The 27,668-nt window shown below is 55.8% G+C and overlaps 1 protein-coding gene across 9 annotated transcripts in view; it reads right to left on the reverse strand.

Annotated features, from left to right (window-relative positions):
- The window catches only part of Celsr3 (cadherin EGF LAG seven-pass G-type receptor 3), a 33,793-nt gene extending 6,240 nt beyond the window's left edge, over positions 1-27,553 (reverse strand). For 3 of the 9 annotated variants that reach the window (XR_009592314.1, XM_021663195.2, XM_060385249.1), the window contains exons 1-31: positions 16,234-27,553; positions 14,039-14,689; positions 13,453-13,678; positions 13,137-13,252; positions 12,732-12,820; positions 12,461-12,618; positions 11,713-11,876; positions 11,307-11,432; positions 11,043-11,212; positions 10,465-10,650; positions 9,168-9,284; positions 8,671-8,842; positions 8,377-8,518; positions 8,161-8,281; positions 7,664-7,847; positions 7,141-7,242; positions 6,932-6,946; positions 5,808-5,902; positions 5,403-5,612; positions 4,944-5,139; positions 4,581-4,736; positions 4,077-4,248; positions 3,345-3,512; positions 3,017-3,143; positions 2,723-2,929; positions 2,324-2,498; positions 2,004-2,116; positions 1,514-1,593; positions 893-1,019; positions 286-402; positions 32-180 (exon numbers count right to left, since the gene is read on the reverse strand). Coding sequence is in view for 7 of the 9 variants with exons in the window: in XM_021663195.2 (XP_021518870.2) it covers positions 32-180; positions 286-402; positions 893-1,019; positions 1,514-1,593; positions 2,004-2,116; positions 2,324-2,498; positions 2,723-2,929; positions 3,017-3,143; positions 3,345-3,512; positions 4,077-4,248; positions 4,581-4,736; positions 4,944-5,139; positions 5,403-5,612; positions 5,808-5,902; positions 6,932-6,946; positions 7,141-7,242; positions 7,664-7,847; positions 8,161-8,281; positions 8,377-8,518; positions 8,671-8,842; positions 9,168-9,284; positions 10,465-10,650; positions 11,043-11,212; positions 11,307-11,432; positions 11,713-11,876; positions 12,461-12,618; positions 12,732-12,820; positions 13,137-13,252; positions 13,453-13,678; positions 14,039-14,689; positions 16,234-20,332 (8,930 nt within the window). In the remaining 2 variants the exon portion in view is untranslated. Of the gene's footprint in view, positions 1-31; positions 181-285; positions 403-892; positions 1,150-1,513; positions 1,594-2,003; positions 2,117-2,323; positions 2,499-2,722; positions 2,930-3,016; positions 3,144-3,344; positions 3,513-4,076; positions 4,249-4,580; positions 4,737-4,943; positions 5,140-5,402; positions 5,613-5,807; positions 5,903-6,931; positions 6,947-7,140; positions 7,243-7,663; positions 7,848-8,160; positions 8,282-8,376; positions 8,519-8,670; positions 8,843-9,167; positions 9,285-10,464; positions 10,651-11,042; positions 11,213-11,306; positions 11,433-11,712; positions 11,877-12,460; positions 12,619-12,731; positions 12,821-13,136; positions 13,253-13,452; positions 13,679-14,038; positions 14,690-16,233 lie in introns of those variants that run through there. The other 6 variants (XM_021663202.2, XM_021663220.2, XM_021663212.2 and 3 more) reach the window with 6 other exon arrangements.
- Positions 27,554-27,668: the final 115 nt, after the last annotated feature.

The raw sequence follows: 27,668 nt of genomic DNA on the forward strand, positions 1-27,668 counted from the left end.
TGACTGAACTAAGCTACATGTGGTCACTTACCTGAGGTAGCTGCGGCCCCGCTGGCTGTCCTGGTCCTGGGCTCTGCCAGAGCGGGCACTGCTCACTGAAGAGACAGTGGAGGCACCAAGCGTGATGCGGATAAGGCCACTCTCCTCAAAGAGGGCCGTGTTGTTGTAGGCCCCAGAGCCCTGAGGGAGGTGGGTGGGACAGGGGTGTGAGCTAGTTCTGAAGAGGCCTCAGATCCAGGCTTCCTAGTGCTCCCATCCCCACCTTCAGCCCTAGCAGTCTCTTACCGTCCCAGGTGCTGGCCTGGTTTCCTCAGGAGCTGCCTTCTTGCCTAGACAGGCTGGAGTCCAAGCAGCCCGGGCATCTGCATTCAGGACACAGAAGAGCAGCAGGATAGCCAGGCCCTGTGGGTCAGTAAGGGTCAGTGAGGGTCACCGAGAGATACGAAAAGACTTCAGTCCAGACTACAGCCAACAGGGCATCAATCAGGGACCAGTAAGAGTCTCTGGGTCAGCAGAGAGGGGAGCATCAGCTCGCACAGGCCCCTGTGAGTCAGTGAGGAGTCCAAGGGAGGGGGGAACAGAAGGTAAGTCAGGGCAAGTCTCAGGACTGATAATGAGAAGGCAAAATGGCAAGAGGGGCTGGAGCCCAGGACGGTGTCAGCAACAGGTCAGAAGTCGCAGTGTTGGCGAAGGTCGACCCAGGATCAGCACCGAGACTGATGTCAGTGATTAGCTGGATGTCACTCTAGGTCTGGGGTCAGCAACTAGGGTCAGTGTCTGGTCTAGGATTAACTTATCATACGCATTCAGTCAGGCCTGGTGGCAATGCCACGCCTAGGGCGAGTAGGGGCTGGGTTGCTGAGGCCCCATCAGGCTCTGGGACGGGAGGTACCTGGAGGCCACAGAGTCCAGCATGGAGGTAGTGGAAGGCCAGAATGCTGTGGTTGACTGCCAGAAGGCCAAAGAGCCAGGAGGCACTGACCAGCAGAAGGAGCAGAAAGGAGCTTCGAAGGGTCCTGCTGTAAGGACACGGGAAGACATGGGGGGACACACCAGGGTCAAGCAGGGCTTATGTAGGGGATACAGGAGGACACATAGGGATGGAAGAAAACACGCCTCACACAGGAACATGAAGGTTTCAGGAGGACACTAAGGAAGACGGGCAGTCACGCAAAGAACCGGAAGAGCATTCAGGGAACCATGAGGGATCATGGAAAAGACAATGGAGTAAGGTAGCCATGGGAGAAACAGAAGATAGGCAGACACATACAAGGTGGGGAAAAGTGAATCATTCAGGCCATGGGAGATTCCAGGACACCCAGGGGACTAGGAGACAGCAGAGTGAAAGCATGCACAAAGCCAGAATGTGGCAAAGTACCAGAGAGGGAGGAGTGGCTTCCCTTCATGCAGAATTTGAAGTCCAACCTCTACAAGGTATGCTGAGGGCCCAAACCCCACCCAGGAGGAGTCTGCCATCCTGAGTACCCCTACTTCCCTCCACTAGCCAACTCACAGCACAGAGGTCTTCTTGGCCTCCCTCTGCCCTGTGGAGCAGGATGTGCGGGCAGCGAGGAGAAACATGGTCCCATTCATCTGCACCCACAGTCAGGTGGAGAGGAGAGAGAGAGACAGACAGAGACAGTAAGAAACAGAAAGAGACCAAGACTACACACCCAAGCGCGGAGAAAGAGAAAATGGGAGGGGGGGAAGCGGAGAGCATGAATCAGAAACAGAAAGATACAGAAGAGCTGGAAAATCGCACAAAAGAGTCAGAGGCGGAAGAGAAGAAAGCTAAGCGGGATTACAAGGATGGAGAGAAACGGAGATCGAGCAGGAAGAGTAGCCAAGGCTTTGACCTGTTAACCTCCCACTGCCATGCAGCTGAATGGAGGTTCCCTCTGTGACCAGACATGAGATGGAAACAGCCCGGGATGACGCTCCAAGTCTCCTCCCTCCTTCCTGAGAATGAAGCACACAGGTGGCACCAAGAGCCAGACACTCACCACAATGACAAGGACAATAGGGCCAGCAAAACTCCAGATAAGAGGTTCATGGATGGAGATCCAACAGAAGTCAGGGTTTCCATAGCCCTCCGGGTCCAGCCCAACAGCAAGGCCTTTGAAAGAGAAGAGGTTGAACCAAAGAGGTGTATTCTAAATTTTGACCCCCTAGGAAGGAAATGGAGTAAGGGCAAACAGGACCCTCCCAGAGGAGGTAGCATGGGGGCTGAGGCTAAGAGATAGGGTTTGGGAACATAGCCTGGGGTCAGGTCATATGGCAGTCAGAGGTTGGGGATCACAGGCCTGAGTGGGTGAGACCTCACCCAGCAACACGGCAGGGACGCCCCAGCCCAGGGCATGGTAGAAGCGCATAGCGCCACGATCCACATTCCGAGGCTCAACCTGCATCCGGTAGAGGTGCAGGCCCTGCACCAGGAGCCAGGCAAAGGTGCTGAGGAAGAAGTAGTGCAGGAGGATGGCGACGGCAGTGCACAGCAGCTGAAGGCAGGGCGGGGAGACCTGAGTCATGATCGCTCCTGCCCACCGTCCTTCACTCCACCCCAGACATCTCCTCTCCGCTCACTTCCCCAATAACAGCACCCTGCCCCAAAACGTGACCTCAGCTTGGGTTTCCTTGATCTTAGTTCCCAAGCTTTGACCCTACACTTTCCACAGAACAGTGGAGTCACTGGGACACAGTTCCCCTGGCCCTGAGCCTGCACCTGGTTGTGGGTTCTGTGGATTCCCAGCAAGAAGAGAAGCTCTGCCACTCCCAGGGCGGCCGCCACGTTAGCGTGGATCCCACGCACATTGGACTTGAGGCTGCGCAGGCTTAGCAGGACAGCCGCAGTCAGCACGAGGGCAGCCACGGACACTGCTACGACCACATGAGTGAACACTGCCAGCAGCTCCAGGTCTCCCTCTAGCCTCTGTGGAGTTGAGGATGGTCACCGAGGTGCCAGGCAGAGCTTCCCTGCCCCTTTGACTCCCCACTTCTTTGGGTCATTAAACTCTACCTCGCGAGGAGAGGCATCCATAAGGACTCCAAAAGTGCCTGTCCGGCTACAGCGACACCGTGCATGGGATCCATTCCTGTGTACCAGCTCGCAGTCCCTCGCTGTCCACATCCCATGCCGGTCTGCCCTGTATCCAGAGGAGAGTTAGGCCCCCTTTCTATCACACACAGAGATTTGTGAGGTGTGTGTGTTTGGGGGGAGGGTGCCTGGAGTTAGGGAACAGCGTGGTCCTAATTTGCACAGTGGCATAGATAGGGACCTCAGGGACAGGCTGGGGCACCTCCTAGAGGTTGATAGGGACAAAAGGTTCCCAGAGGGGGGTCCTCACGGGCCGGGTGGGTCCCACTGCACACAGATGGCCTTGCTCCGATTCGCTGTTTGTAGTAAGCGGAACTCAAGGTTGATTGGGGACACCAGGACACCCCTGAGGAAGTTGCGTCCATGGAAAACAGCCACGCTGACCACCGGGGAGTTCATAACAGGGTTCTGGGGGAGCCTGAGGAGAGACCCATCTGGTCTTGGACACTGCTGACCAAAGACCCATTGCCCACCTCGCCTGTCTTCAAATCACCTGCCAGGGTGTAGGATTCCCGCAGAGCACAGGCTATTTCTAAGAATGCCAGCCAGCCTCTGCTGGCCTGCCAGGGACTTCACACTCACTGCCTAGGCTGGGATCTGAGGCCTGAACAGCTCCAGACTTCTGTAATGGTCAAACCTTTCCTTCTCCCATCTCCATCTGACCTCCCCAACCAAACTGTTTTTGTCTTTATCAGTCAGTCAGTTGGGTTATCTATACCTGGATCATATACCCTTTGTGTGTGTGTGTGTGTGTGTGTGTGTGTGTGTGATGGTCCCGTATGTGTCTCTGTCTGTCACCCTGCACCTTTGCCTTTCCTTATGCCAAAGAAAATTCACATGGAACCCAGTTCGGGTAAGCTCCCTGATCGTCTGTTTCCCTGCGGACCTGCACATCTGTCCACGGAGGAAAGGAGTACCGGGGGGGGGGGGGCTCACAGAGGATCAGGGCTGAGGGGACCGCAAGCAGCTCTCTGCCTGGTACCTGGCGCCCCGGCGCTCAGCCTGAAACTGGGCAGGGAGAAGGCCTCCCAAGGTGCGGTACACCAGGAGAATGACAATGGAGATCCCAGGCTCAGGCTCAGGCTCCAGAGGGGAAGGTGGGGAGACCACACTTGAAGCTGTGGCGTTTTCTGCGTTGCTGCTTGTGGGCAGAACTGCCAAGGGAAAGGAAGGGGCCACAGTGACTTCTTACCATGAGTACCCACAAAACTAGTTTTGAGCCCAACCTAGCACCAAGCACAGAGACCTCTTCCACACAAATCCAGAAATTGGGGAGTGGAGGATGCAGAGGCCATGAAGGGCACATGGGAAAGGTCAAAGACCAGGCAAAGTATACGGAGGTGGCCTGAGGATGATCTTACATAGGAACCATGAGGTGGGGGAGGTCTGGCAAGGAAAGAATTGGTGAGAGGGTGTCATGGCACCAGGCTCTGGGAGGAGATAAGGAGATAGGGCCTGGCCCAGAAGTCACCCAAAGGGCTCCTACCTTCAGATGGGGAGGGCTGTGGGGACTGGGAAGGCAACAGCACGTGTGTATGAGGATCCCAGGCATCCTGGCCCCGGAAAAGGTTGCTGTGGTAGCGGGGGTAACGACGGGCTCCCTGAGTTGAACTAGGATGTTCCATGCGGTCAATGCTGAGCACTGCCCAAGAAAAAAGAGGGGTAGCCCTTGTCAAGGACTTCCCTCCTCTGCCAAGCTTCCCACCTATGCCCAGCCTCCACTCAAGCTTCACAAGCCGTGTTTCCCTTGGTGTCTGTAGAGCCCTTGGGGCCGCAGGAGTGGTGTGGCAAGAAGCAGAATGAGCCCCAGAGCTCCCCTTGCCCTTCTCCTGCCCCGTCTACCACTCACTGATATTGGGTGTGACTAGGCCAACAGGATTCAGGTATGTCAGTTCCATATTCCTTGCGAGGGTGGCTGCATATTCTTCCAGATGCCGCACCAGCCCTGCGCTGCCTGGGGAACCGCCAGGGGCTCGCTGCCCCAGGGCTGCCCACAAGTCCCCTGTCTCTGGGGCGAGCAGCGCAGAACCAGCCCACAGCAGATTCTGGAAGGATGGAGAGAGAGCTGTATTCACCCAGGTGGTGAGACTGTACAAAGGGTTGGGGGAGGCATGAGGGAGTCTAGCCAGGTATTAGTTGGGAGTCCAAGAGGCAAGAGGGCAGGACAGGAGTGGACAAGGAAAGGGTGAATTTGTAGGACCTTTACTTCTCCAGAGGTCAGGAGGAGAATAAGCTGGGGATCCAGGACTAGGGAGGAGGAGCCATGGAAGTCAGGGCTACGGGACAGGGAACACAGGGCACAGCTCACCTCATTGAAGTGGGCATCTTGTGTGGCTGTCAGCCCGAAGCCCTGCTGATGGCTTTCAAAGGCCAGCAAGTAGGCCAGCAGGCGGGCAGTGACTCGGACATCTTGGCTAAAGTAGTGCTCAGTCTGGCCAGTCACCTCCCGCAGCCTCTGAGCCAGCTTCTTGGCCTCTACAGTATCCAGTGCCGTCTTGTTCAGCTCTAGGCCATCCAACTGCCAGGACAAGGATGGCAGTGGTTGCTCTGTGGTCCTGTAGGCCTTTCTCAAAAGCCTTACAGGGAGAAAGCTTGGACAGATGAAAGGGCAACTAGGAAATGACTGCCCAAGAGGTCAAGGGCTGAGGTCTACATTGGGCCCATCACAGCCTGAAGGTCTTGGGTGTGGGGTGCGATCTGGGCGGGGTCTCACCAGCAGACTAAGTTCCCGGAAGGCGGGGGAAGTACAGTTGAAGAGGTCAGGCTCCAACCAACCGTGCTCCTCATCACACAGCCGCACCGCAGCACCTGGGGGCAGGCAATCCCTGGTCAGGCCCGAGGCCTGGAGACTGTTGCTGATAGGTGGCCACAGCACCCTCTTCTATCCCGTAAGGAACTTGAGGTGGGGGCCACAGTGATGAGCATCTATGGCTAGTTGCCTGCACGATGCAGCCTAGGCCTGGTTGGGTCCCAATAGCTTGTTGGCCAATTCCCCCGAGAGGTCTGTGAGCCATTCTCACCACTAACCGCATAAAGAAAAGCATAAGGATGTAGACAGATACACACACGCAACACACACGCACGCACACACACACACACATTCATACACACACACACACACACACACACACACACACACACATTCACTCACTCATTCACACACATGGACTTGAACAAGCCAACATGGCAACATTCGCAACTCTCTTGTGTATCACAAGCATGCCGACACAGACAAGATCTTCCAGGAGTACCACACGACCCAGGTGAGGTGGGAGCAGGATTCTCACACAAATTTTAACTACCCCAATAATGACCTTCCTACCATTGCCTTTCCTTCTCTATGGGGTTGGGATAGAAGTTGAATAAGTTGTGTCCACCAGCGAAAGAGACCCTAACTTAAATTCAGAACCCCATCCCTTCAAGACAGACTCACAGACACATGCACAGGCACAGAAGGACACGCTGTGAGCATGCACACACAGACAATCCCTGTGCAGCCACTGCAGAGACCTCAAGCAGCGGGGACACTCTCGGGCGGCAAGGAGAAGCTGGTGGGTGATGCTGGCCAATAGGGAGAGCCCTACAAGGACCTCAGGAAGTAGGGAGAGTTTGCAAGGTCTTGGGAAGTGGAAAAAAGATCTGAAGGGTCCCCAGGTGATGGAGAGGGATCCTTCAGGACCTCAGGCACCAGAGAAATTCCCTACGGTTCTCAGGTCGCAGGAAGGGGTCTCTAGGAGACGAGGAGTAGGTTTTAGAAACCCAGGCAGCAGGGAGGGGTCTGCAAAAGCTCTGGCAGTGGGAGGGGGCAGCGCACCTGAGCAAACACGTACCCCTTACCTGTACCCCGCAATCCTGCCCAGAAGCCAAGAGAAACAGATGGAGGCTTAATGAGAGTATAGGAGGGGAACCAAAGCCACTGAGAATAATAAAAGGCCCACGTGACTCTCCACCCTGCTCCCAGCTCTTCACAGAGACCAGACCACCCAGCTCGGTGAAAGAGGTGCCTGGCCCACCCTCAGCCACAATGCTGTCCACCACATACTCACCCAAGGCCCCCCGGGGACAGGGTACTGTGGCCAAAACACCAAACTTGGTCTGAGGCCACCATACACCAGATCTCAGGGACTTGGGGCAGGCATCGTAGAGTACTAGGGAGAAAGGCAGTGTTGAGCCTGGTGGCCGGGTTCTAAGGCAAGTGACACAATATCTATTATTCTTCTACCTTTCCCATACATGGGCCCAGACACTACACTCCCCTGACGGCTTCTTAAGCGCTGGTCTGGCCTGGAGAGATGGCTCAGTGGCTAAGGGCACTGACTACTCTTCCCGAGAACCCAAAACACCAACGGACATAAAATAAAAGGTAAATTAAAAAACAAAACAAAACAAAAAACAGCTGGCCTGTTAGAGCCCATGGCACGTCAGCCAAGTGTGGTTGGTAAACGGAGGGCTCCCCTGATACATCTGGTCTCCCTCAGGAGAAGCTTCCCGGGGCCCTCCACCTCCAGGAGATTCTTGAGCATGCTAGAACCAGTCCTCTGTGGGTGGAGGTGGGTGGAACTTGCTTACCTCGGCAACCACTGGCTGTCACCTCTGCAAAGGGGCTGTCACAGCTGTTACACTGGCGGCCAAGGGCTCCCGGACGGCAGGGGCACTGCCCGCTGTGGGGTGCGCATGAGCGCGAGGTGGAGCCCACAGGGTAGCAGTCACACGGGAGGCACGAGTCACTGCCCCTCGGTCGGTAGTGGAACTCCTGTGTAGGGATGGGTCAGGGGCCTGAGGTCAGAGGTCAGGCTGAAGGGAAGGGTCTCAGGTGAAAGCTTGGGGAATGAGCACAAACAAAGGCAGAAGTTTAAAAAAAAATGAAAAAGAGCTCATAGGCTAGAAAGACCTGCCTCAGAGGCAGACGGAGAAGGGTTTAGAGGTCAGGGATGAGAAGAGGTAAACAGATTGTAGGGGAGAGATTAAGAGGTTAGGGCTCAAGTCAGGCATTTGACAAGAGTCACAGATAGCAGCCGAGGGGAAGTTAGAAGGTCAAGGGTGAATGAATGAGAGTCTAGGCGAACCTTGCAGTGGCACTGCCCATTGGTCTTGTTGCAGTTGGGGTCAAAGCCCTTGTGGACATCACAGTTGCAGGGACCGCAGGTTGGGCTTCCCCACCAGCCCCGAGGGCACTGCTGGTCCATCCTGGGATGAGAGGAGAGAAACAGCATCCACACCATCTCAGTGACCCCGCTTGTTCTTATAAGGTCTTCCCATCGTCTTAGTCCCGAGCCTCTCACCTGTGCTCACAGTGCTGACCAAAATAGCCACTTGCACAGTCACAGGTATAGCCATGGGGGGCTCCTTGGAGGTGCCGGCATGATCCCTGGTTTTGACAAGGGTTCAGGAGGCAGGCGTCCACACAACCTGGGCCGTAGTAACCTGCAGGTTGGGTCAGGAAGCTCAGAACACTGGCTGAAGAGCATAGCAAGAAGCAGGGTGCTAGCCCTCTCATTTCCTCCCTGCTCCAGGCCTTCTAGTCCCGAGCCTTCTCTATGGCCCCTGGCTCCTCCCCTAACTCTCTCAACACCCACCTGGCCAACAGGTACAGGAGAAGGTCTGCCAGAGGTCTCTGCAGTCAGCATGGGGAGGACAGGGCCCAGATGCACAGGGGTCGGTCACTGCACAGCCAGGCTCCACATTCACTCTATGGCCCGGAGGTAGCAGGGCCGAGGGCCCGAAGGGCGTAAAGCCAGTCCACACCCCCTAGGGTCAGAGAGCAAAGGGCGAGACTGAGACTCGGGTCAAGGCCGTGCTGTGGGGCCAGCCACCCAGTGGGATGATGAACCCTCACATACAGTCCCTCTCTACTACTTCCACATAACCCAAGGCCTCCCTAAACGTCCCCATCCAGGCCCCACCAGGCCCCCTAATTGTGCTGTTTCTGACACATATTCCAGACAGTCTTTGAATAGTCTCTGATCTCTCTGGGTCATCTAGCAACTCCCCCCCCCCCCATGCCAGCAGGTACCTGAATGCTATTTTTCTGGTCCCTAATGAGCCCACATCATGTTCTCATGCTGATCCTCACCTGGACACAGCCAACCAGACCCCGAGGAGCCTCCTCCTTACTGCTGGGGGGCAGGCCTCCCACATGGAGTTGCTTCACTTTCAGGCCCTGCAGCTCACCCCCCACGGCCATGGTGTCCTAGAAGAAGGGGATAGTCACCATCGAGGGAGGGCTACCTCTTAAACCCCTGTCATATCCCAGCGTCAGAATGGCTTTCTCCTAGCCCTGCAGGATCATGTTTTGTCCCCTGTACCAGAAGAATGGTTTGGGAATGAGTAGCTCCCAAGTATGGAGAACTGGCTGCAGCATGGGTGACATGCTTCAGTTACGAGCTGAGCTCAGGGCTGCCGGAGAGATGGCTCAGTGGCTAAGAGCACTGCTCTTCTCGAGGATCTGGGTTTGAGTCCTAGTACCCACACGAAAATTCACAACTGTCTATGACTCCAGTTCCAGGGACTCTGATACTCTCCTGTGGCCTCCCTGGGCACTAGACATGCATATGATACACACACCTACATGGAGGCAAATACTCACATACATAAATTAAAAAAAAAAAAAAAAAGAGTTATGCTCAGACAAGCCCCTCCCTCCTGGACCCAGACCCAACCTTGAAATTCCATGGTCTTATTTTTTTGGTGTGTGTATGAGTACATGGTGTACCTGTGTGTACATACATGTTCATATGTGTATGGGTATGTGATGTGTGTAGGTGCAAGTGTATGTGTGTACATGTGGAAACCTGAAGATGACACTGGATTTCTTCCTTGATCACTCTTCACTTCCTTAATGGAGCTTGCTAGACTCGGAGCTCATCAATTCTGCCTAGTCGAGCTAGCCAGTTTGCTCAGGGGCTCTCCTGTATCTGCGTCCTGGGTGCTGGGATTGCAGGCAGCTGCTGTTCTTGCCCAGCTTTTACACATGTTCTGGGGACTGGAACTTGAGTCCCTGCAGTTGTAAAAGCGGGTACTTTATCCTTTGAGCCATCTCCCCATTACTACGATAGATTCCAGGATTTTAACCTGGTGTGGTGAGATATTAAGGAAGACACCATAAGGGGCTTTCAGGGTCAGGCAAAGGCAGAGTCCTAACTACAAAGGTCCCCCAAGGTCAAGCCAGAAATCTAGGTAGCCTACACAACAAAAGTGGGGTTGCCTAACAGACCAACCTGGCTGGTGGGGTGGGATCAGAGCAAAGGGCTAGGAGATTATCTGATCTGGGAGTTGGAAAAGCAGAAAGGAGATGGACAAGAGATGTGGTCAAATAAGGTACGTCTGGTTAGAAAGCTGAGAACAGACTACCCTGGGGTCAGAGGTCAGACCTGGAAGAGGCTGAAGTCCAGTGAAACCATAAAGATATGATGGCCCCTTCGGCCACCTGGCTCCTCCTGCAACTCCAGCCGAAGATCATGCCACCGGCCATCGCTGACAGTCATCTGGTCCAACAGGAGGTGGACAGTGTGGCCTGAGGCCCTACTTAGTGTCACAGACAGCAACCCCCGATCTAGCTGTAGATAGAAATGCACAGCCCCCGGGTCAGATTGGGATGAGGTTCAGTGGTGAGATCAGAGGGCTTAGTGATTATGAGTTCAGAACAGTAGAGGCAAAGCTATGCCAAATGCATAGAGGACTGTTCGGGAATATCGTGTTGATACGGATTGATACAGAGCCAGGGTTTATGGGTCAGTACGGTTACAAGAAAGAGCTATGTGTGTGCCCTGTGCATACAGAGAATGCTATGGTAGGGGAAAAGTCAGGGTCTGGGGTGCAGAGCAGAGGCCAGCATGGTAAGACAGCTGGCAGAGAAGTATGCTATCTAACCAGGCCTGAACCCAGCTGTTGGGGAGCATCAGAGATGAGCAGAAGAGGGGATAGTGACGGCTTGGAAGGACAGACATACCCGGCAGAGGAGCACAGTATGTGGCCCAAGCTGCACATGCATCAGGACCCCTTTCGTGGCTCGTGTTCGAAATGCTAGTCCCAGGTACCACGGCACAGACACAGTCATGTCACTCCCAAAGTCCCAACTCAGCGTGCCATTGCCATGGAAACAGTAGGGATGGGCCATTGCTGAAGAGACGGGAGAAGCAAGGTTACAGATCCTACCCCGAGAACAGACCTTACTTACGCTCTGTGGCCCTCCTGCCCCATGATGCCCACTCACTGAGCCGACAGTCTTTGCCACCAAAGCCTACAGGACAGTCACAGATGAAGCCACCCCAGTGCTCTGAGCAGACACCGTTGTTCTTGCAGGGGCCCGAGGCACAAAAGTGCAACTTGGCCTGACAGCCTGGAGATTAAGGGACAAGGAGGACATGAGAACACTGGGTGAGGGGCTTGAGTGCTGGGGAGGATATGGGAGTCCAAAGGGGCTGCAAGCGAACGTGGTTCCAGCCTCACGTTCTCAGGAAGGACACAGAAAGGCTCTACATGCTGAACTGCAGTGGGCATCTTGCCATCTAATACTGGATCGGGGTCAGATGCAGAGCCATCCCATGCAACCCTCCACCTCCTCCTTATGATGGAGACAAGGACATGAATGGGGACAAATAGGAGCTTTGGGGGCCTACCTGCCATAGTGCCATTGTTTGCAACAAAGGCTGCCATGTCCATTCGGCGGCCATCGATGTGCAGGTCTCGCATGCAGCCAATGAAGTCCTTGTGGGACACTGGGAAGTTCTCGGGAAGGTTGGGGACACCCCCCAAGAGCAGAGGGCCCGTCAGGTCCAGGGACCTGGGGGTCAGGAGCCTGGGTCATTGGTGGGTCTAGAGCCAGAGTGGGGTTGCTCCTGGGGGCCTCAGGAAGTAGGGGGTGGGACTAGAGCAAGGATGGTTGGGTGAAGAAGACAAGGCCAGGCTGGGGAAAGAGTTCAGACTGCAGTTGTGAGGATGCAAGGAAGAGGCCATGACGGGAAGATGGTGTGGGAATGATGGGGTACTCGAAGACCATGATGAAGAGTGAGGCATGTGGGTGGCTGGGGTGGGGGTGGAGCAGAGGGCCTGCAGGGTGACATCAGTACGCTCAGTGTTCTCAGGGTCAGTTTATGAGACTCATGGAGCAGAGGCAACGTGTGACAGTAGAGACCTAGAGAGTGTAGAGATCTTAGAGGACAGACTGCCTCGGGGCTTTCTCTGAGGACTGTGTGGAAGCCCGGGTGGAGTACAGAGTATAGGGTTGGGAGCTAGGCTGAGGAGGCTTCCGGGGTCTCTGATGTGCTGGTTTGGGAGGAGAACAAGGGGGTTGGCAGGCTATGTGAAGGGTGAAGGTGGGGGCTCTGGTCGGCAGAGAACATGAGGATCAGGGGGTGGGGGCCTCACTTCTTGGAGCTTGTTTGCACACCAGCGGCTGCACACGAGTAGTTGCCAATCTCAGCACCAAACTGCAGAGCCACAGCCACATTGCAGTCATCCACACTCAAGACAGCCACCTTGTCCTTCGAAGGGCCCTGAGCACCCCCTAGGGCATCTGTCCGGGGCTAGAGACCGGGCACACCAATCAACAACGCCCCTGTGGTAAGTCCTGAGGAGAACGCAGAATCCTGACTCCCCCACACGCCCCGCTCACAGCATGCCAGGGGGCAGTGCCCACCTTGTTGTAGTATCTCAGATGCACTGTGTGCCACTGTCCATCACTCAGGCCTCCGGGGACTGTGGGGCTGACCACTGTATTGGATTCACCTGTGGGGAGTGGGTAGGTGGAATGTTGTCCGGGGTTCCTGAGCGGCACCACCCTGCCCCATTTACATAAGTAGGGACAGACACTCTTGGGGTCATGCTGGATAAATGGATCATCATATCCACTGGTGACCAAACTGGCTGAGCTACAGTGTCCTTGAGCATGGGACAAACACAGGAGAAACACAGACTTCCCTCAGGATGTCGCCTGGCACTGAAAGGTGTGCTCAGGTGCACGCCTGAGGGGAATCATGCTTCAACTCTGCCAGCCACCCCAGGAACACATGCACCCACTCTCTGTCACAAAAATCTCACCCACCCGTGGAATACGTAAGCCGCACTTGGCCAGCCACAAGCTCTAGAGCCAAAAAGTCATGCTTCTCATTCAGGCGCCCGTTGTAGAAGAGTAGCCCGCTGGACTGCACTGTTGCAAACCTGAGTGAGGTGGAATGGGACCATTAGGAGCAGACATTCGAGAACCAGCTCAAGCTGAGCCTAAAGAAGAGTGTGGGAGATGCCAGCAGGGGTCGGGGAGAGGACGCTGCCCGGTGTCCGGGGAGGACCTCAGGACCGGGCAGTCATCGGTCTGGGTCAGAGTACGTAGGTAGGGACAGTGACACGGGGCGGGCACCTACGAGAGGGACAGCGTGAGGTGGAAGCGCTGCCGCAGGCCGCGGAACATGACGAAGGAACGGGGAGGAAAGGAGCGTGCTGCCACCTCACAGCGCGGGCCCTCAAAAGCGCCGCCCGCGGGGCATTGGCAGCGAAAGCCGCCATTGGGTGCGTTGGTGCAGGTGCCCCCGTTGCGGCAGACGCCCGGCACGCAGCGCCCAGCTTCGGTGTCCAGCTCGCAGTCTTCCCCTGGAGGGCGGGACCGGTCAGAGGACGCCCCGCCCACGCCCCGCCCACCCTCGGTCTCTCCGAGAGGCTGGAGCCTCGAGGCCCAGCCCTCCGCCTCTGAGTGGCTGAGCTGTCTGTGGGCACGCCCTCACATGGCCCTCACGTGGTCTATCTCCGCCCCGCCCCCGCCCCGCCCCTGGCTCCTCTTGCCTAGCGCTTCCGTTCCAGTTAGAGCTTTGCAGGCTTTGGGCGGGCCCGGCTCAGCCGCGCCTCTACCGGATCCCCGCGGCTACGGAAAAAGACGCCGGCTGCTCCCTCGCACCCCCGCAGTCCCTCCGCTAAGCTCCGCTAGGGCTTCGGCCAGCGTTGCGGCCGACTTACCGGTGAAGCGCGGGCGGCACACGCAGGTGTAGCCTCCCTCGCGCCGCGCGCACGCGCCGCCATTGCGACAGGGGTTCGAGTAGCAGAGGTCGAGCTCCGTCTCGCAGAAGTCTCCCGTGAAGCCCGGCGGGCAGCGGCAGCGCAGGCCGGCGATGGGCTGGATGGGTCGGAAGAGCGTGGAGGCCGAGGCCAGGAAGGGCGCGGACGAATCAAAGCGGAGCACCGACACGCACTTCATGTAGTTCTCGCAGGGCTCGCGCAGGCACACGTTGTCGTCGAAGGGCAGCACGTCGAGCAGCGAGCGGGCGGCCAGGGCGGCGCGGCGCACGTACAGCTGCTCCTGCAGCTCCTCCGAGCTGAACCAGGGCCCGGCAGCGCCTGCCGCGGCCCCGCGAGGAGCCAGCGCCGAGAAGCTCACGTTGAGCACGGTGCCCCCCACATCCGTGTCGTTCTGGATGTTGAAGATGAAAACGTCCTCGGTAGGGGTGGCGAGCACGGCAGCCACGCCCTCGAGAAAATGACCCAGCAGCGGTGACAGGAAGCGCTCCTGCCACATGTTCTCCAGGCGCACGGTCAAGCTGTTGGCCAGCAGCTCCTCGGTGATGATGACCACGCGCAGCACGCACTGTGCCGTTACGCTGTGCAGGCCATCTGCAGGCAGGGGCAGGGACAGTGATCAGATTCGGGTCAGTAGCTGCCTCTCCTTGGAACACAAGGGGTCTGGGGCCAGTGATTAACCTAAAGCTCTGAGCCAACAGACAGGAGAGGTGGTGAATCGCCACCTCTCCCGGCTTCAAGGCACTACAAGGGGCTGCTGCCCTACTCGGGCATCCCCAATATGGGGAGAGGCTTGAGTCAGTAATTAACACAGCTCCGTCCTTGTCGGGCGTTTCGCACCAGGGAGCTCCACCAGCCCTACCCTCATAATTACTCGTGAGTCAGTAAGTCAGTCTACTAACACACAAGAGTTGCCTAATTGCTCAGTAACCCATACTCCTAGTCACTGCGATCAACAGGCTATCCACTCAGGATACAAGGAGAGAAGCCAGGACCACCGGCCATCCAACCCTAGAACCCCATCTTTCCTCAGTGTAGTAGGAACAGCAGGACACCCCCTGCAAGAGACAATGTGGGGGAAGCCGGGCATGTGTTGATACGTATCATCGTGCCTTTAGTCCCAGGAACTGTGAGTCTGAGGCCAACCTGGTCTACGTGCTGAGTTCAAGTCAGAGCTACAGAGTGAAATGAAAAAGAAAGGCGGAGGAAAGAAAGAAGGAAAAAGAAAAGAAAGAAGGGGGTGGCTCTGGGCAATGATTACAGGGTCCTGGATCTCGGACACTCAGAGTATTTCTCCAGAGCTCCAGGAACAGCATGGACCTTGGTGTAGACCCACATTCTGCATCTCCCTCAGCACGCTTTACTTAGCAAACTGCCCAACACTTAGACTTGGGTTTTGTGGTTTCAGTGCCCATTCAGTGCCCATTCTGAGGTGAAAGTAAGAGTCTTATCTGTTTTGTTCATCTCAGATTTAGCATGCGTTCGGTGGTCCTTAAGATTGGCTGTTGAGAGGACTGAGGGTAAATGAGGACCATACCTTCTGTGGTAGTGCCAAGAGCGCCAGCTCCAGGGCTGAGACAAATGAACCTCTGACACCTTTAGAAGGTGGGACTTCGAGAGCCTTTTCCACCCAATCCCTTCTACGAGGGAAGAGGGGCTTGTGAAGTCCCCAGGGAAAGGAAGGCCGTCAGATCTCTGGACATTTCCCAAAAAGGTCCCTGGACTGCTCTTTGGAGAGCAGGGTGGGCCCACTTCCTGTATGACCTGCCTGAGGCCGTCGAACTAAGCTGCTTTCCCTGACCACCGAAGTAAGGGACAGACTAGACCCAAAGTAACCTTTATCTAAACACAGGCATGGGATGCATGAACTGCCATTCTGACTGTTCTTAGAAACACAAGAGCATAAAAAAGAACCGCTGTCCCCTCCCCCCTTAAGGAGAGAGGAAAGCAATCCCTATAGGAACAGTTACTTATGGTTCTTACATGCCCTAGAATCTTTAGTGTTCTGTCAAGACTGTCCAAGAACCGCTGGGGTCTGAGGTCTATGGGTGATCTTACTGGGTACAAGATGGGACCACTTTAGGGATTCTGGTTTGACCCCTGACAGGATCATTAGGTCACCTTCCTGCACCCCTCACCTGTTACAGTCACCAGCATGGAGGCCACTAGTGGGCGGTTGTTGTCCAGCTTTCTGCTGAGCCGAAGCTCCCCACTGGTCTGGTTGACCACTAGCAGTTGCAGTTCATTGCCCCTCTCAAAGGAGTAAAAGAGGTGGTCAGAGACATCAGGGTCATAAGCCGGGATGCGCCCAATGATGCCTGAGGGGAAAGTGTCAGAGCGGTTGGACACATAGTTGTTAAAGAGGATCTGGAAGTTGTTGAGCACAGGACTGTTGTCATTCTGGTCAACCAGGCGCACATGTACAGTGGCCCGGCTGACCAGGGGAGCAGATGTGGCCTGCACCACAATCACGTACTCCTGACGAGCCTCATAATCCAGGTCGATAAGCGCCGTGAGCTCTCCGGAGAAGATATCCATTTGGAACAGCTCCGGGATGTTCCCTTCCACAATCTGGTACATTATCTGAGCATTGGGGCCGTCGTCAGGGTCCACCGCGGTGATCTGAGCCACCACTGACCCCACAATGCTGTTCTCCTTCACCCTCACCTCAAACTCCTCAGCTGGGAAGACAGGCGCATTGTCATTCACGTCCTGCACAGTCACCTGGATGCTGACCGGAGTCCTCAGCGGGGGCACGCCTCGGTCCACCGCGTAGGCAGTCAGCTCGTACACCGGCACTGCTTCCCGGTCCAGCCACCTCACGGTCCTCACAATGCCAGAGGTGGGCTCAATGGTAAAATCTCCGTCCCCGTCTTCCCCATTCTGGAAAGTGTACTGGACCCGGCCGTTGGCATGAGCATCCCGGTCAGTGGCTGAAATCTGCAGAACACTGGTGAAAGGTGGGGCATCCTCAGAGACCAAGCCTGTGTAGTGGGAGGCCACGAACTGCGGGGCGTTGTCGTTGACATCATTGACCATCACCTCCACATACGTGGTATCTGCTTTCTGCGGTATACCGTTGTCCCGAGCAGTGATGGCCAGGGTATAGGTCACCTGGTCCTCATAGTCCAGGGGAGCTTGTAGCGTAATAGCCCCGGAGTCCGCATCGATGCGGAACTGGGGCAGGTTGTCCTCCAGAAGGTAGGTGATGCGGGCATTTTCGCCCACGTCATCGTCAGAGGCGCTGATGACCACCACGGTGCTGCCCACTGGGCGATCCTCATTCATGCTCACGGAGTAGTGTGCGCTCTGAAAGACAGGCCTGTGAGTGTTGGCGTCTGTGATGTTGATGTGCACATAGCAGTGGTCGTGAAGCGCGCGGTCAGAGGCAGTGAGCACCAGCTTGAAGTAGCGCTCCTGCTTGTAATCCAGCGGCAGGGCCAGCGTCACCAGGCCCACGCCGCCTTGGGTGCTGATGGCAAACCGGTTCCGCGTGTTGCCGCCCGTGATTTGGTAGCTGATGGCGCTGTTGGCATCTCGGTCTACCGCAGTCACACTGACCACACTGGTGCCCACGGCTGCATCCTCGTTGAGCCGGAGGTGGTACTCTTTCATGGTGAACTCGGGCCTGTTGTCATTGACGTCCAGCACGGTTACGGTGACACTGGCTGAAGCCGACAGTGGGGGTGAGCCGTGGTCTCGGGCTTCCACACCAAAGAAGTAATGCTCCACCGACTCGCGGTCCAGGGGCCCGCTCACAGAGACCCAGCCCGTGGCACTGTTTATCACAAAGGGGGTGTCTGAGGCCACCCCCGTTAAAGAATACTCCAGCCTGGAGTTCTCACCATGATCGGCATCCACGGCCTGAATGTGAATGACCGAGTGGCCCAGGGGTGCGTTCTCCAGCACGGAGACCTGAAAGGGCGTGCTGACGAAGATAGGCGTATGGTCGTTGATGTCCACCACCTGGATGCTTGCCAGGCCCGTGTTGTTGGACAAAGGCGGCCGGCCTGCATCTTGCGCCCGGATGCGCAGAGCGTACTCCCTCTCTGCCTCAAAGTCCAGAGGTGCCACGACCTGGATCTCCCCCGTGAGACTGTCGATGGCGAAATGGCCACGGCTGTTGCCGCTGATGATGTTGTAGTGCACCAGGCCGTTGGCGTCCTTGTCCTTGTCCGTGGCCGTGACGCGCAGCACCACCGTGTGAGGGCGCACGTCCTCCCGCACCTGTGCCACGTAGCGCTTCTCGCTGAACTGCGGGGCGTTATCGTTCTCGTCCAGCACAGTTATGTGCACTCGCACCGTGGCCGAGCGTGGCCCGGGCTCCTGGCCCTGGTCGCTAGCCTCTACCACCAGCTCGTAGCTCTCCATGTGTTCCCGGTCCACTCGGCCGCTGGTGCTGATCAGGCCCGAGCGCGGGTCAATCTCGAAAGCGGCGGCCGCTGCGGTGCGCGCCGCTGGCGAACCCACGAAGCGGTAGCGCAGGTTGGCGTTAGGCGGCGCGTCGCCATCGGTGGCGCGCAACTGCAGGATGGGGTAGCCCTCCTCGACGTTCTCGCGAAGTGTTTCCCGATACTGGGCCTGCTCAAACACCGGCGCGTGATCGTTGCGGTCGGCTACGGTCACCGCCACCATGGTGGTGGCTGAGAGGCGCGGCGAGCCGTGGTCCTGGGCCGTCACTCGGAGGTAGTGGCGCTCCATGCTCTCCCGGTCCAGAGCGGCTGCCGTGCGGATGAGCCCACTGTGAGGATCAATGCTGAAAAGCTCCAGCGAGCGGCTGTTCATGAGCGCCGCCAGAGAGTAGACCAGGCGCCCGGCCTCGCCCGGGTCCGGGTCCTGCGCCACTACACGCAGCACCGCTGTGCCCGCTGCCTCATTTTCGGGTACCAGTGTCTGGTAGTTGTATTGAGGAAACTGCGGGTGGCGGTTGGCAGCACGACGGGGACGACCCTGGTTCGTCGAGAGCGTTCGAGGGGCTTCGGGACCGGTGGGGAAGCCGGGAGGGCGCGGCCCAGGGCGCTGAAAGAGGAAACCGCGGCGGAAGAGACCGCGGGGGCGCATGCGCTCGGGAGCCGGCTCCGGAGCTGTCCGGGGCTCGCGAGGTGCTGAACCCGGCGTGGGAGCTGTCCTCGGAGCACGTGGTGCTGAATCCTCCCCTGGATCAGATCCCCAGGAGCCGGGAAGGCAGTCCCGCCGAAGGGGCCCCCTCTCCACTCGGGAAGTGGCGGGTCTCCCACCCTGACCCTGGCGTCCTGGCTCCCACGGCTTCCTGCAGCAGCGAGAGGTTTCCACCCTCTTGCGGACCCTCCTCCTAGCATCACGCTGGAAGGACACGGTCCTGGAGCCATCACGCTGAGCCAGAAGGTCCGAAGGGTGGGGAGAGCTGTTCCCCAGACCTGGATCCCCTGGGGACAGAGCCTCGAGGGGCGGACTGCCTCCTCGTAAAGGCCCTGTCCGCCCACAAGAGGAGATCTCTGGGTGCCAACATAACAGATACCCTGGACCCCGACCTGCTTCTTGTTCACGAGTACCCAATGCCGGGGCCACCAGCTCGGCGTCTGGTTGCTCAGGGGGCCCTCGGCCGTTCCGGGCGCTTTGCCTACCTACTCGGAGCCTCATGAAGACAGGCTCCCCGACTCCCAGGCCGGGATCTCCATCGTCCCAGACGCCGGGAGACTCGGGACAAAGAGCTGCGGCTCCGCTGCCGATCTGCGCTCCTGGCCCAGGAGCAGCAGCTACCCCTGGGTCCCAGCCCTGGTCCCCGCCGCCCCCCAGCTCCTCCCGGCTAAAAGGGAACAAAGAGAGGAGAAGGAGCAGTAATATCGGGGTCGACGGTCCCCGGAGACCCCACCATAGAGGCCGCCTCGCCATCACCCCCCGCCTCCCGTCACGGCCTCCGTCGACCCCCGCCCGGGTCCGGGCCTCGGGCCCGCCCCGCTGCCCTGGCCCCCTCCTGGGCCCCCGCCGCCGCCCCGGCCCTCCGCCCCTCGGCCTGTCGCTCCGCGCCGCCGGTGCTCTCCGGGCACCATCTACTCCGCGGCCGGAGCCCCTCTGGCCTACGGCCCCGGCTTCTGCCGCCCCCACCACAGCATCCCCGACGCTGCCGCCGCCTCCCGACGCTCCAACATGGCTCCCGGCCGCTCTGATGGTTCGCTCCACCTCCGCCCCGATGCTCCAGGCCCGGTGGTAGAGCCCGTCGCGCATGGCAGTTCCGGCGACCGAAGCCGCTTCCGCCATCTTTATTGAGGACAGAAGTGCTGCCCACGGTGCTGAATGGAGCGGAGAGTTTCTCCGCTACTCCGCCACCGCCCTCCCTCTTCCCCGTACGCTGCTCCGGCTTGCCTTCCCAGCCTTTCTCCTGGCTGGGAATCTCGTCTCCTTCCAGAGCACTAGCTCCGAGCCCCGACACCCAGTTTTGGTCTGAAAACGTGTTGTCACGTGATGTTCTGAGTGTCCTCACCGCTCTGGGCAGGGTTACCGTGCAGAATCCCGGGGGACAGGGAGGATAACGACCAGAAACCAGCCTGCATCACCAGCAGTTCAAACATCAGCCCTGACCGTTTATTAGCAAGTTGAGCTCATGAAACATGTCGCAAATATCTGCTTGTTCTGACGCTCCTGAGGCAGGAGGAGAAGCCAACTCTTCTCTGCCTCGACAGTGGCTGGCAGTCTCCCGGCCTGGGGGCTCCAGACGCCACATTCCTCCAGGCTGTGGTTCTGTCCAGGGCTCTGAGACGCCACGTGGAACCCAGGGTTACACCATAGCCGCGGGCCCAGCTTCCGCGGGTCCCCGCCCCTCGCCTGCGACAACTGCATCCTTTTAACCCCTTGAAGAGCCTGACAGGAGCTCAGTTCTCCCCCGTCCTGGTCCAGTCTAGCTTTCCGTCCAACTCCTGGCACGCGCGCCTCTCCACTGACCAATAGCTGGACGCGGCGCCACAGACGTCACGGACTACCGGGGAAAGGCGGCGCATTCCAATCAGAGAGTCATTGTTTCTATTGGCACAATGGGAGGCCCCGCCCCTCTCGGAGGACTCCATTGTATGCGGGAGGAAGGAGGGCCCCGCAGAGTTCCGAGCTAGCCCGCAGAAATCATCCACAAGGCGGGCTCCCCCGGCGGGCCCCGAGCGTAGCGCCGGTGGAGAGCTCCAGTCCAAGGTGCAGCGCGCTCCGGCGTGCCGGCGCCGAGACAGGAGTCAGCCCGGGACCCCCAACACCGCCCTGGGCGCGGCTCCCCTAGCTGAGTGGTTACTGCTTCAAACAGTCCAAGAACTCCTGGCCGAGACCTCTAGCCCGCTCCCCACCCCCCCAGATGGTAGCTATGACATCACCAGCAACCAATCAACGCACTCTCGCCCTCCTTCGCTTCTTTGCTTCCGGGAGTCCGGGCTCACGCGGGTGGCATCCCTTGTGGTCGCAAGGGTCTGGCCCGCGGGCTTCGGGGTTGGGGGTCTTTGAGTCTTGAGAAGCTCTTCAGGGCCAGCGTTCAGTGTCAGGCGAACCCCTGTGCACGCAGGGGGAGTATCAGCAAGGGCACTAAAGAAGTTACTCTGTAGGACTGCGGTTCCCGACCGGAGGAGAGAGGAGCGGGACCTAGTTTTGACAGTGCCTGCTGCCCTTTGGGTCCGCGGGCTAGTTAGCGGAAAACACAGATCTGAGGCCAAACAGGGAGGACGAGAGCTGGGATCACAGAGGAGGCGCCTGAACGAAGACCAGGACTCCAGGTGTACCAGGTGCCCGAGCAGCACTTTAGGGAGCCAGGTGGCCCCTGCCGCGTGGGCAAGGCGCCACTGCTGAGGAAAATCGAGTTCGGTTTCCTCCTCCCTGTAGGGCTGGTAGCTGGCCTTCACCCTTGAGCCGTGGCATCCGGAACGGACAGCGTTCGGTGCGGCTCCCTGCCCGGGCTGTCTGCGCTCTTCCTCTGTTTTCCGCTGCTGCTTTCTGGAGGCTTCCTCACCTTGTCTTCTCATAAGCACTCGCTACTCTGTCCAACCCACAGTTCCTAATAATGGAAAGACAAAAACGAGGAGCCTGCAAGATGGTTCAGCCGGGAAAGGTGCTTGATGTCCAAGTCGGAACACCTGAGTTTGGCCCCTAGAACCCACGTGGAAGGGGAAGGAGGGAACGACGCCACAAACGCGTCCTCTGATTTCCCTCTACGTACGACTCCACTCCAAAATAACACATCCATATTTTCAAATGACACGTTAATCCTCCCTCTGCTTCCAAGTCCAGCTTTGGCCCCACCATGTGGATTATCTTCATTCTCAATAGTTCCAATGACAGGGTTCACTAAGGCTCAGAGACCTAGTTTTTTGTTTTGTTTTTTCGAGACAGGGTTTCTCTGTGTAACCTGAGACCTAGATTTGATGGGAGGCAAGATAAGACCAGACAGCAGAGGTCTGAGCTCCACCTCACCTTTCCCGTTAGCCTCAGAGGATTCAGTGCTACCCACATGTTCTGTGCACCAAGACCCTGTATTCGCTCTCCAGCACCATAAACAAAAGAATTTTGCCCTGGTGTGGCGTCACTACATCCGAGCACTCAAGAGACAGAGGCAGGAAGAGCCCTGAGTGTGAGACCAGTCTTGTCTATGCAGTAAACTCCAGGCCAGCCTGGGCGACCCAGTGAGACTGTCTCATAACAAAACAAGCACACTCAATCCTAGCACTCAGGAGGCAGAGGCAGGTGGATCTCTGTGAGTTTGAGCCCAGCTGGGTCTACAAAGTGAGTCCAGGACAGCTGGGGCTCTGTTACACAGAGAAATATGGTCTCAAAACCAAACCAAACCAAAAACCTGGCTCAGCTCTTCACTGGGCTATAACCAAACGGGCTTAAAATAGAGTGTGTATCTCTCATATCTGGAGCTGCAGAGCATGACTGGAAAAACACACAATCCTGATAATTAGTCTCATCATACATTCATGACTACAGCCTCAGTATGTTTAGAGGACATAGACAACTCTGTGGTAAGGCAAGGAAACCAATTTTACAAATATGGAGTTTAAAAAGGAAAAATTGTATCATCAATAAGATGCTGTAGGCAAAAAAAAAAAAAGGAGTGGGCATATTTCCTAGTTGGTAGAGTGATTGCTTATTATGTATGAAGCCCTACGGTAAATCCTCAGCCTTGAGGCACAGTGGTGAATGCCTGTAATCTCAGCACTCTGGAGGGAGAGAAGAAAGGAGGATCAGAAGTTCAAGGTCCTCAGACACATAGGGAACCCAGGACCAGTCTGAGATATATGAGACTCTCCAATAATAATAATAATAATAATAATAATAATAATAAATCCAAGGGAACCTAGGGGTAAATTGTCTTTGTTTGTGTATTAGATTTATCTTACGTGTATTTGTGTATTGCCTGTATGCATGTGTGTGCACCACATGTATGTTTTGTGCCTGCAGACGTCAGAACATGTTATCAGATGCCCAGGAGTTACAGGTGATCGTGAGCCACCATGTGAGTGCTGGGAATTGAACCTGGGCATTCTTCATGAGCAACAAGTGCTCTTAACCACTGAGCCACCTCTCCAGCCTCAGTAGGAATAAATTGTTTTTGCTTTTTTCCAGACAGGCAGGGTTTGTGTTGCTTTGGCTGTCCTGGACTCACTTTGTAGACCAGGCTGGCCTTGAACTCACAGAGATCTGCCTGCCTCTGCCTCCCTGAGTGCTGGGATTAAAGACATGCACCACCACGCCCAGCTGGCACTTTATTTTTTAATTATTTTAATTACTATTTATGTATTTTATGCATTCCCATGTCAGAAGAGGCACCAGATCCCAGTATAGATGGTTGGGAGCCACCTTGTGGTTGCTGGGAATTGAAGTCGGGCCCTCTGGAAGAGCAGCCAGTGCTCTAACCACTGAGGCATCTCTCCAGCCCTACTAAGGGTAAATTGTTAACGTGGACTTAACAAAGTTGTTGGACATGGGCTGGAGACATTGATCAATTGTTTAGAGAATCTACTACTTTTTGTTTTGTGTTTCGAGACAGGGTTTCTCTGTGTGGCTCCAGCTGTCCTAGAACGTGCTCTGTAGACCAGGCTAGCCTCACATTCACAGAGACACACCTGCCTCTGCCTCCCAAGCCCTGGGATTAGAGGAGTGTGCCCCAACCACCCAGCTAAAGAAAGGATTTTTTAATACAACATAAAGATGCATGAAACAAGTGAAAACAAACTGGACCATGTTGTACCCTTCAAATTCTTATCCAATGGTAACACTAAGAAGGAAGCCAGATCAGTGTGAACACGCCTGCCGTCCCAGCACTGGGCTGAGACAGGAGGACGCCAGTTACCCACAGGCCAGGGCTGAGAGTGAGACCCTACGTCAAATAACAGTAACAAAAATCAAACAATACAAGAATGGCAACCAACTTACTCAAGTCCAGTGAGCTTACAGACTCAGCCTCTTTGAAGACTGAAATAGAAAGATTATTCAAGCTGAGACAACATAGCAAGATCTTGATAGATAGATAGATAGATAGATAGATAGATAGATAGATGGACTATAAGTATAAAATCTAAGGAATCATATGTCAATAAAAGATATACAGATCAGTAGATATATGGATAAGAGGTTTGAATAAGCATTAAAACTGAAAGTAATTGAACAAGACAGTAAACTAATGAAAAGGTGCAAGTCTTGTTCTTTGAATACCATACTTTTGGTGGTGTGTTATTCTTCTATTCCAAGGGGAAAAGGCTGGGGTTGATGGCTCAGCAGCTAAACACGTGCCATATAAGTGTGAGGACCAGAGTTCAGATCTCAGTATCCACATGAATATGAGACGGCTGTGGCACCCTGCTCAGTTTTCGAGCTAAGGGGGCTGGCTGGTATCCTTGAAACATTTGGCTAATCATAGCAGATGTTCTGCTGAGCTCCGGGTTGGATTGAGAGACCCTGCTTCAATGAACAAAGTGAAGAGCTATTGGGAGGAAATGCACATTGGCCTGGGCCCCTCCCTGCACACTTGTGCTCACACATACACACCACACAAGGATGCAGTAAATGTCAATGTCTTTTGAGGACACAAGTGAGATTCCCATCCCTCACAAGGCTGTACATGAGTGTCTTGGGGTCCAGTGTGTGTGTCCCCCATGGACCAGACCTTTAGGCATCCACTTTAGGTGCCATTTCTGGTCAAACTAATGTTCAGCCTACAGAGTCCTACCTCTCCCTTTTGCTTCTCAGTCCCATCCAAATGCTGTCCTTTCTCGGCAGAGCTAAGGGATCTCTGTCAATCATTCTTTCTCCAGCTTATTCACATCCCACATCCACTCTTCCAAGCAGCTGGAGAGGTGTTGTCTCAAAAACTTCCCTCCCTGAGAGGAATCTTTTGGCTGAAGTAAGTTTGGGAACATGACCTAGTATTTATGTAACTCTTGGCTAGGTCTTTTGCATCTCTTACAAACATGTGCAGCGCCTCTTGGATGATCCTACAATTTTAGTGTGGGCTTCCTAGAATTATACATTGTTTACCTAGGAGCCAGTCCTCAGACAACAGAACAGCCAGCTCGTCCCACAAAATCAGGGTGTACATCACAGCAAACAGCAGACGCTGTCCCGTGTGCCTGCCTCAGCTTCCTGGAAAACTTCTGCTTTTCACCAAATGACATCACCTTCCGAGAGCAATGATTTCCTGCTTGCAGCACTTAGTGAGAGCAGTTATGGCTGGAAATCAGTGTCACTGACTCTGGATGTGACAGGGAGGCAAGCTATCTCAGGGCAGAGTAGTGAGTAGGTCGTGTCTCTCCAGCTGGAGCGTGAGCTCAGCATTCTGACAGAGCCAGTGACTACGGAGGGTGCTGCCTGGAAGACTCTACCTCAGAGGCTTCGTCTGAAATGTCCCCGCCTCACCTTCCTGAGCTGTGGAGGCCACACCCTTAGCCTCTCTTCTGCCTGCTGCATTTATTTTGTGTGTTTGGGTGTGTGTACATGGCAAGGCTAGAGGGTGGTCTCGTGTTTTTCTCTACTGCTCTACACCTTTAAATTTTTATTTACACTTTACATGTATGAATGTTCTGCTTGCATGGACGTATGTCCACCACACGTGTCTGGTGTCTGCAGAGGTCAGAACAGGGCACCAGATCCCCTAGAAGTGGGGTGCAGATTGTAAGCCACTATGTGGATGCTGCAACAGAACCTGTGCCATTTTCAAGAGCAGCTGGTGCTCTTCCTGGTTGAGCCACATCTCCCCCACTCTACTTAAGGAAAAAAAAGTTTTCATTTTTAATCACGTGTATGTACAGGTTTGAATGAGTTTGTGTAGTGCCTGAAAAGGCCAGAAGAGAGCAAGCAACTGGATCCCCTGGAGCTGGAGGCGTTAATAGGTGGGCTGTGAGCTTCCTGGTGTGGGTGCTGGAGTTGAACTGGGGTTCTCCCCAAGAACATAGGGGGTCCTAACTGCTGAGCCATCTCTCCAGTGCTCTCCACCTTCCTTTTTTTTGTTGTTGTTTAAGATTTATTATGTATACAGTATTCTGCCTGCATGCAGGCCTGAACACCAGAAGAGGGCACCAGATCTCATTATAGATGGGAATTGCACTCAGGACCTTTGGAAGAGCAGCCAGTGCTCCTTACCTCTGAGCCAGCTCTCCAGCCCCCACCTTCCATTTAAATTACATCTTACTTCCGTGTGTGTGAACGCACACGGGGACGAAGCACAAGCACATGTGGAGGACAACTTGCAGCTGGTTCTCACTGCCCTGTGTGGTGATCCCACCACACCGGCCTCCATGCTGGGGTGGCGAGCACTTCAGAGACTAAGCCATCGCTCCAGCTCCTACCTTCAGCAGCCTGATGTAATGCTGGGTGTGTGGGTCTGTATGCTGACGGGGCTGCAGGTAAGAAATGCCTGAGGAACCAGGCTTTGCTGCTGCCCGTGGGCCCTCACCTTTCCCTGTGCGTTTGCTGACGGCCCCTACGCTGGCCAGAAAGAGAATGACTCTCTAGCCTCTGACAAAGCAAGAGTGCATGCCTAACCCCGGCTTTGTAACAGTCTTTCAGAATACAAAAATTACACAATCTCTGCTGAGGTTATGAAACGAAGGAACGATGGTGGACCAAATAACGAGGGAGCTAATCTTGGCCAGCCTGCTCAGGGAGTGCACAGCTGGGAGAGGGGCCTGCTCCACTTACGACTCAGGGAGGTCTCAGGCTCAATCCACAGCATGAGGGAGCTGGAGAACGAAGGTGAAGGGAGGGGCCGGGAACGGCTCTCACTGTAAAGGACTAGATACCTGTTTTACTTATTTTTTTTTCAGTGAGACAGTCTCACTATGCAGCCCTGGATGGCCTGAAACTACATAAACTAGGCTGATTGTGGGTATCAATTTGTCTCTGGCTCCCAGGTGCTGGGATTAAAGATTACAGGTGTGCACCATGGCCAGAATGAAGAAATGAACAAAACCCCAAAGACAGAAAGACCTACAGGTGTGTCCTGGGCACTCGATTGTGGCTGGTCCCTAGAAGGGGAAGCATAGTCAAGGTCTATCACCTCTTTGGGCTGCAGATATCAGTAAGTTCGAGCACTGAGGTCCTGAAGCCTCACCACCCCACCCATCCTCTC

The sequence above is a fragment of the Meriones unguiculatus genome, chromosome 6, assembly GCF_030254825.1.
Source record: "Meriones unguiculatus strain TT.TT164.6M chromosome 6, Bangor_MerUng_6.1, whole genome shotgun sequence".
In the NCBI taxonomy this organism is placed as follows: domain Eukaryota; kingdom Metazoa; phylum Chordata; class Mammalia; order Rodentia; family Muridae; genus Meriones; species Meriones unguiculatus.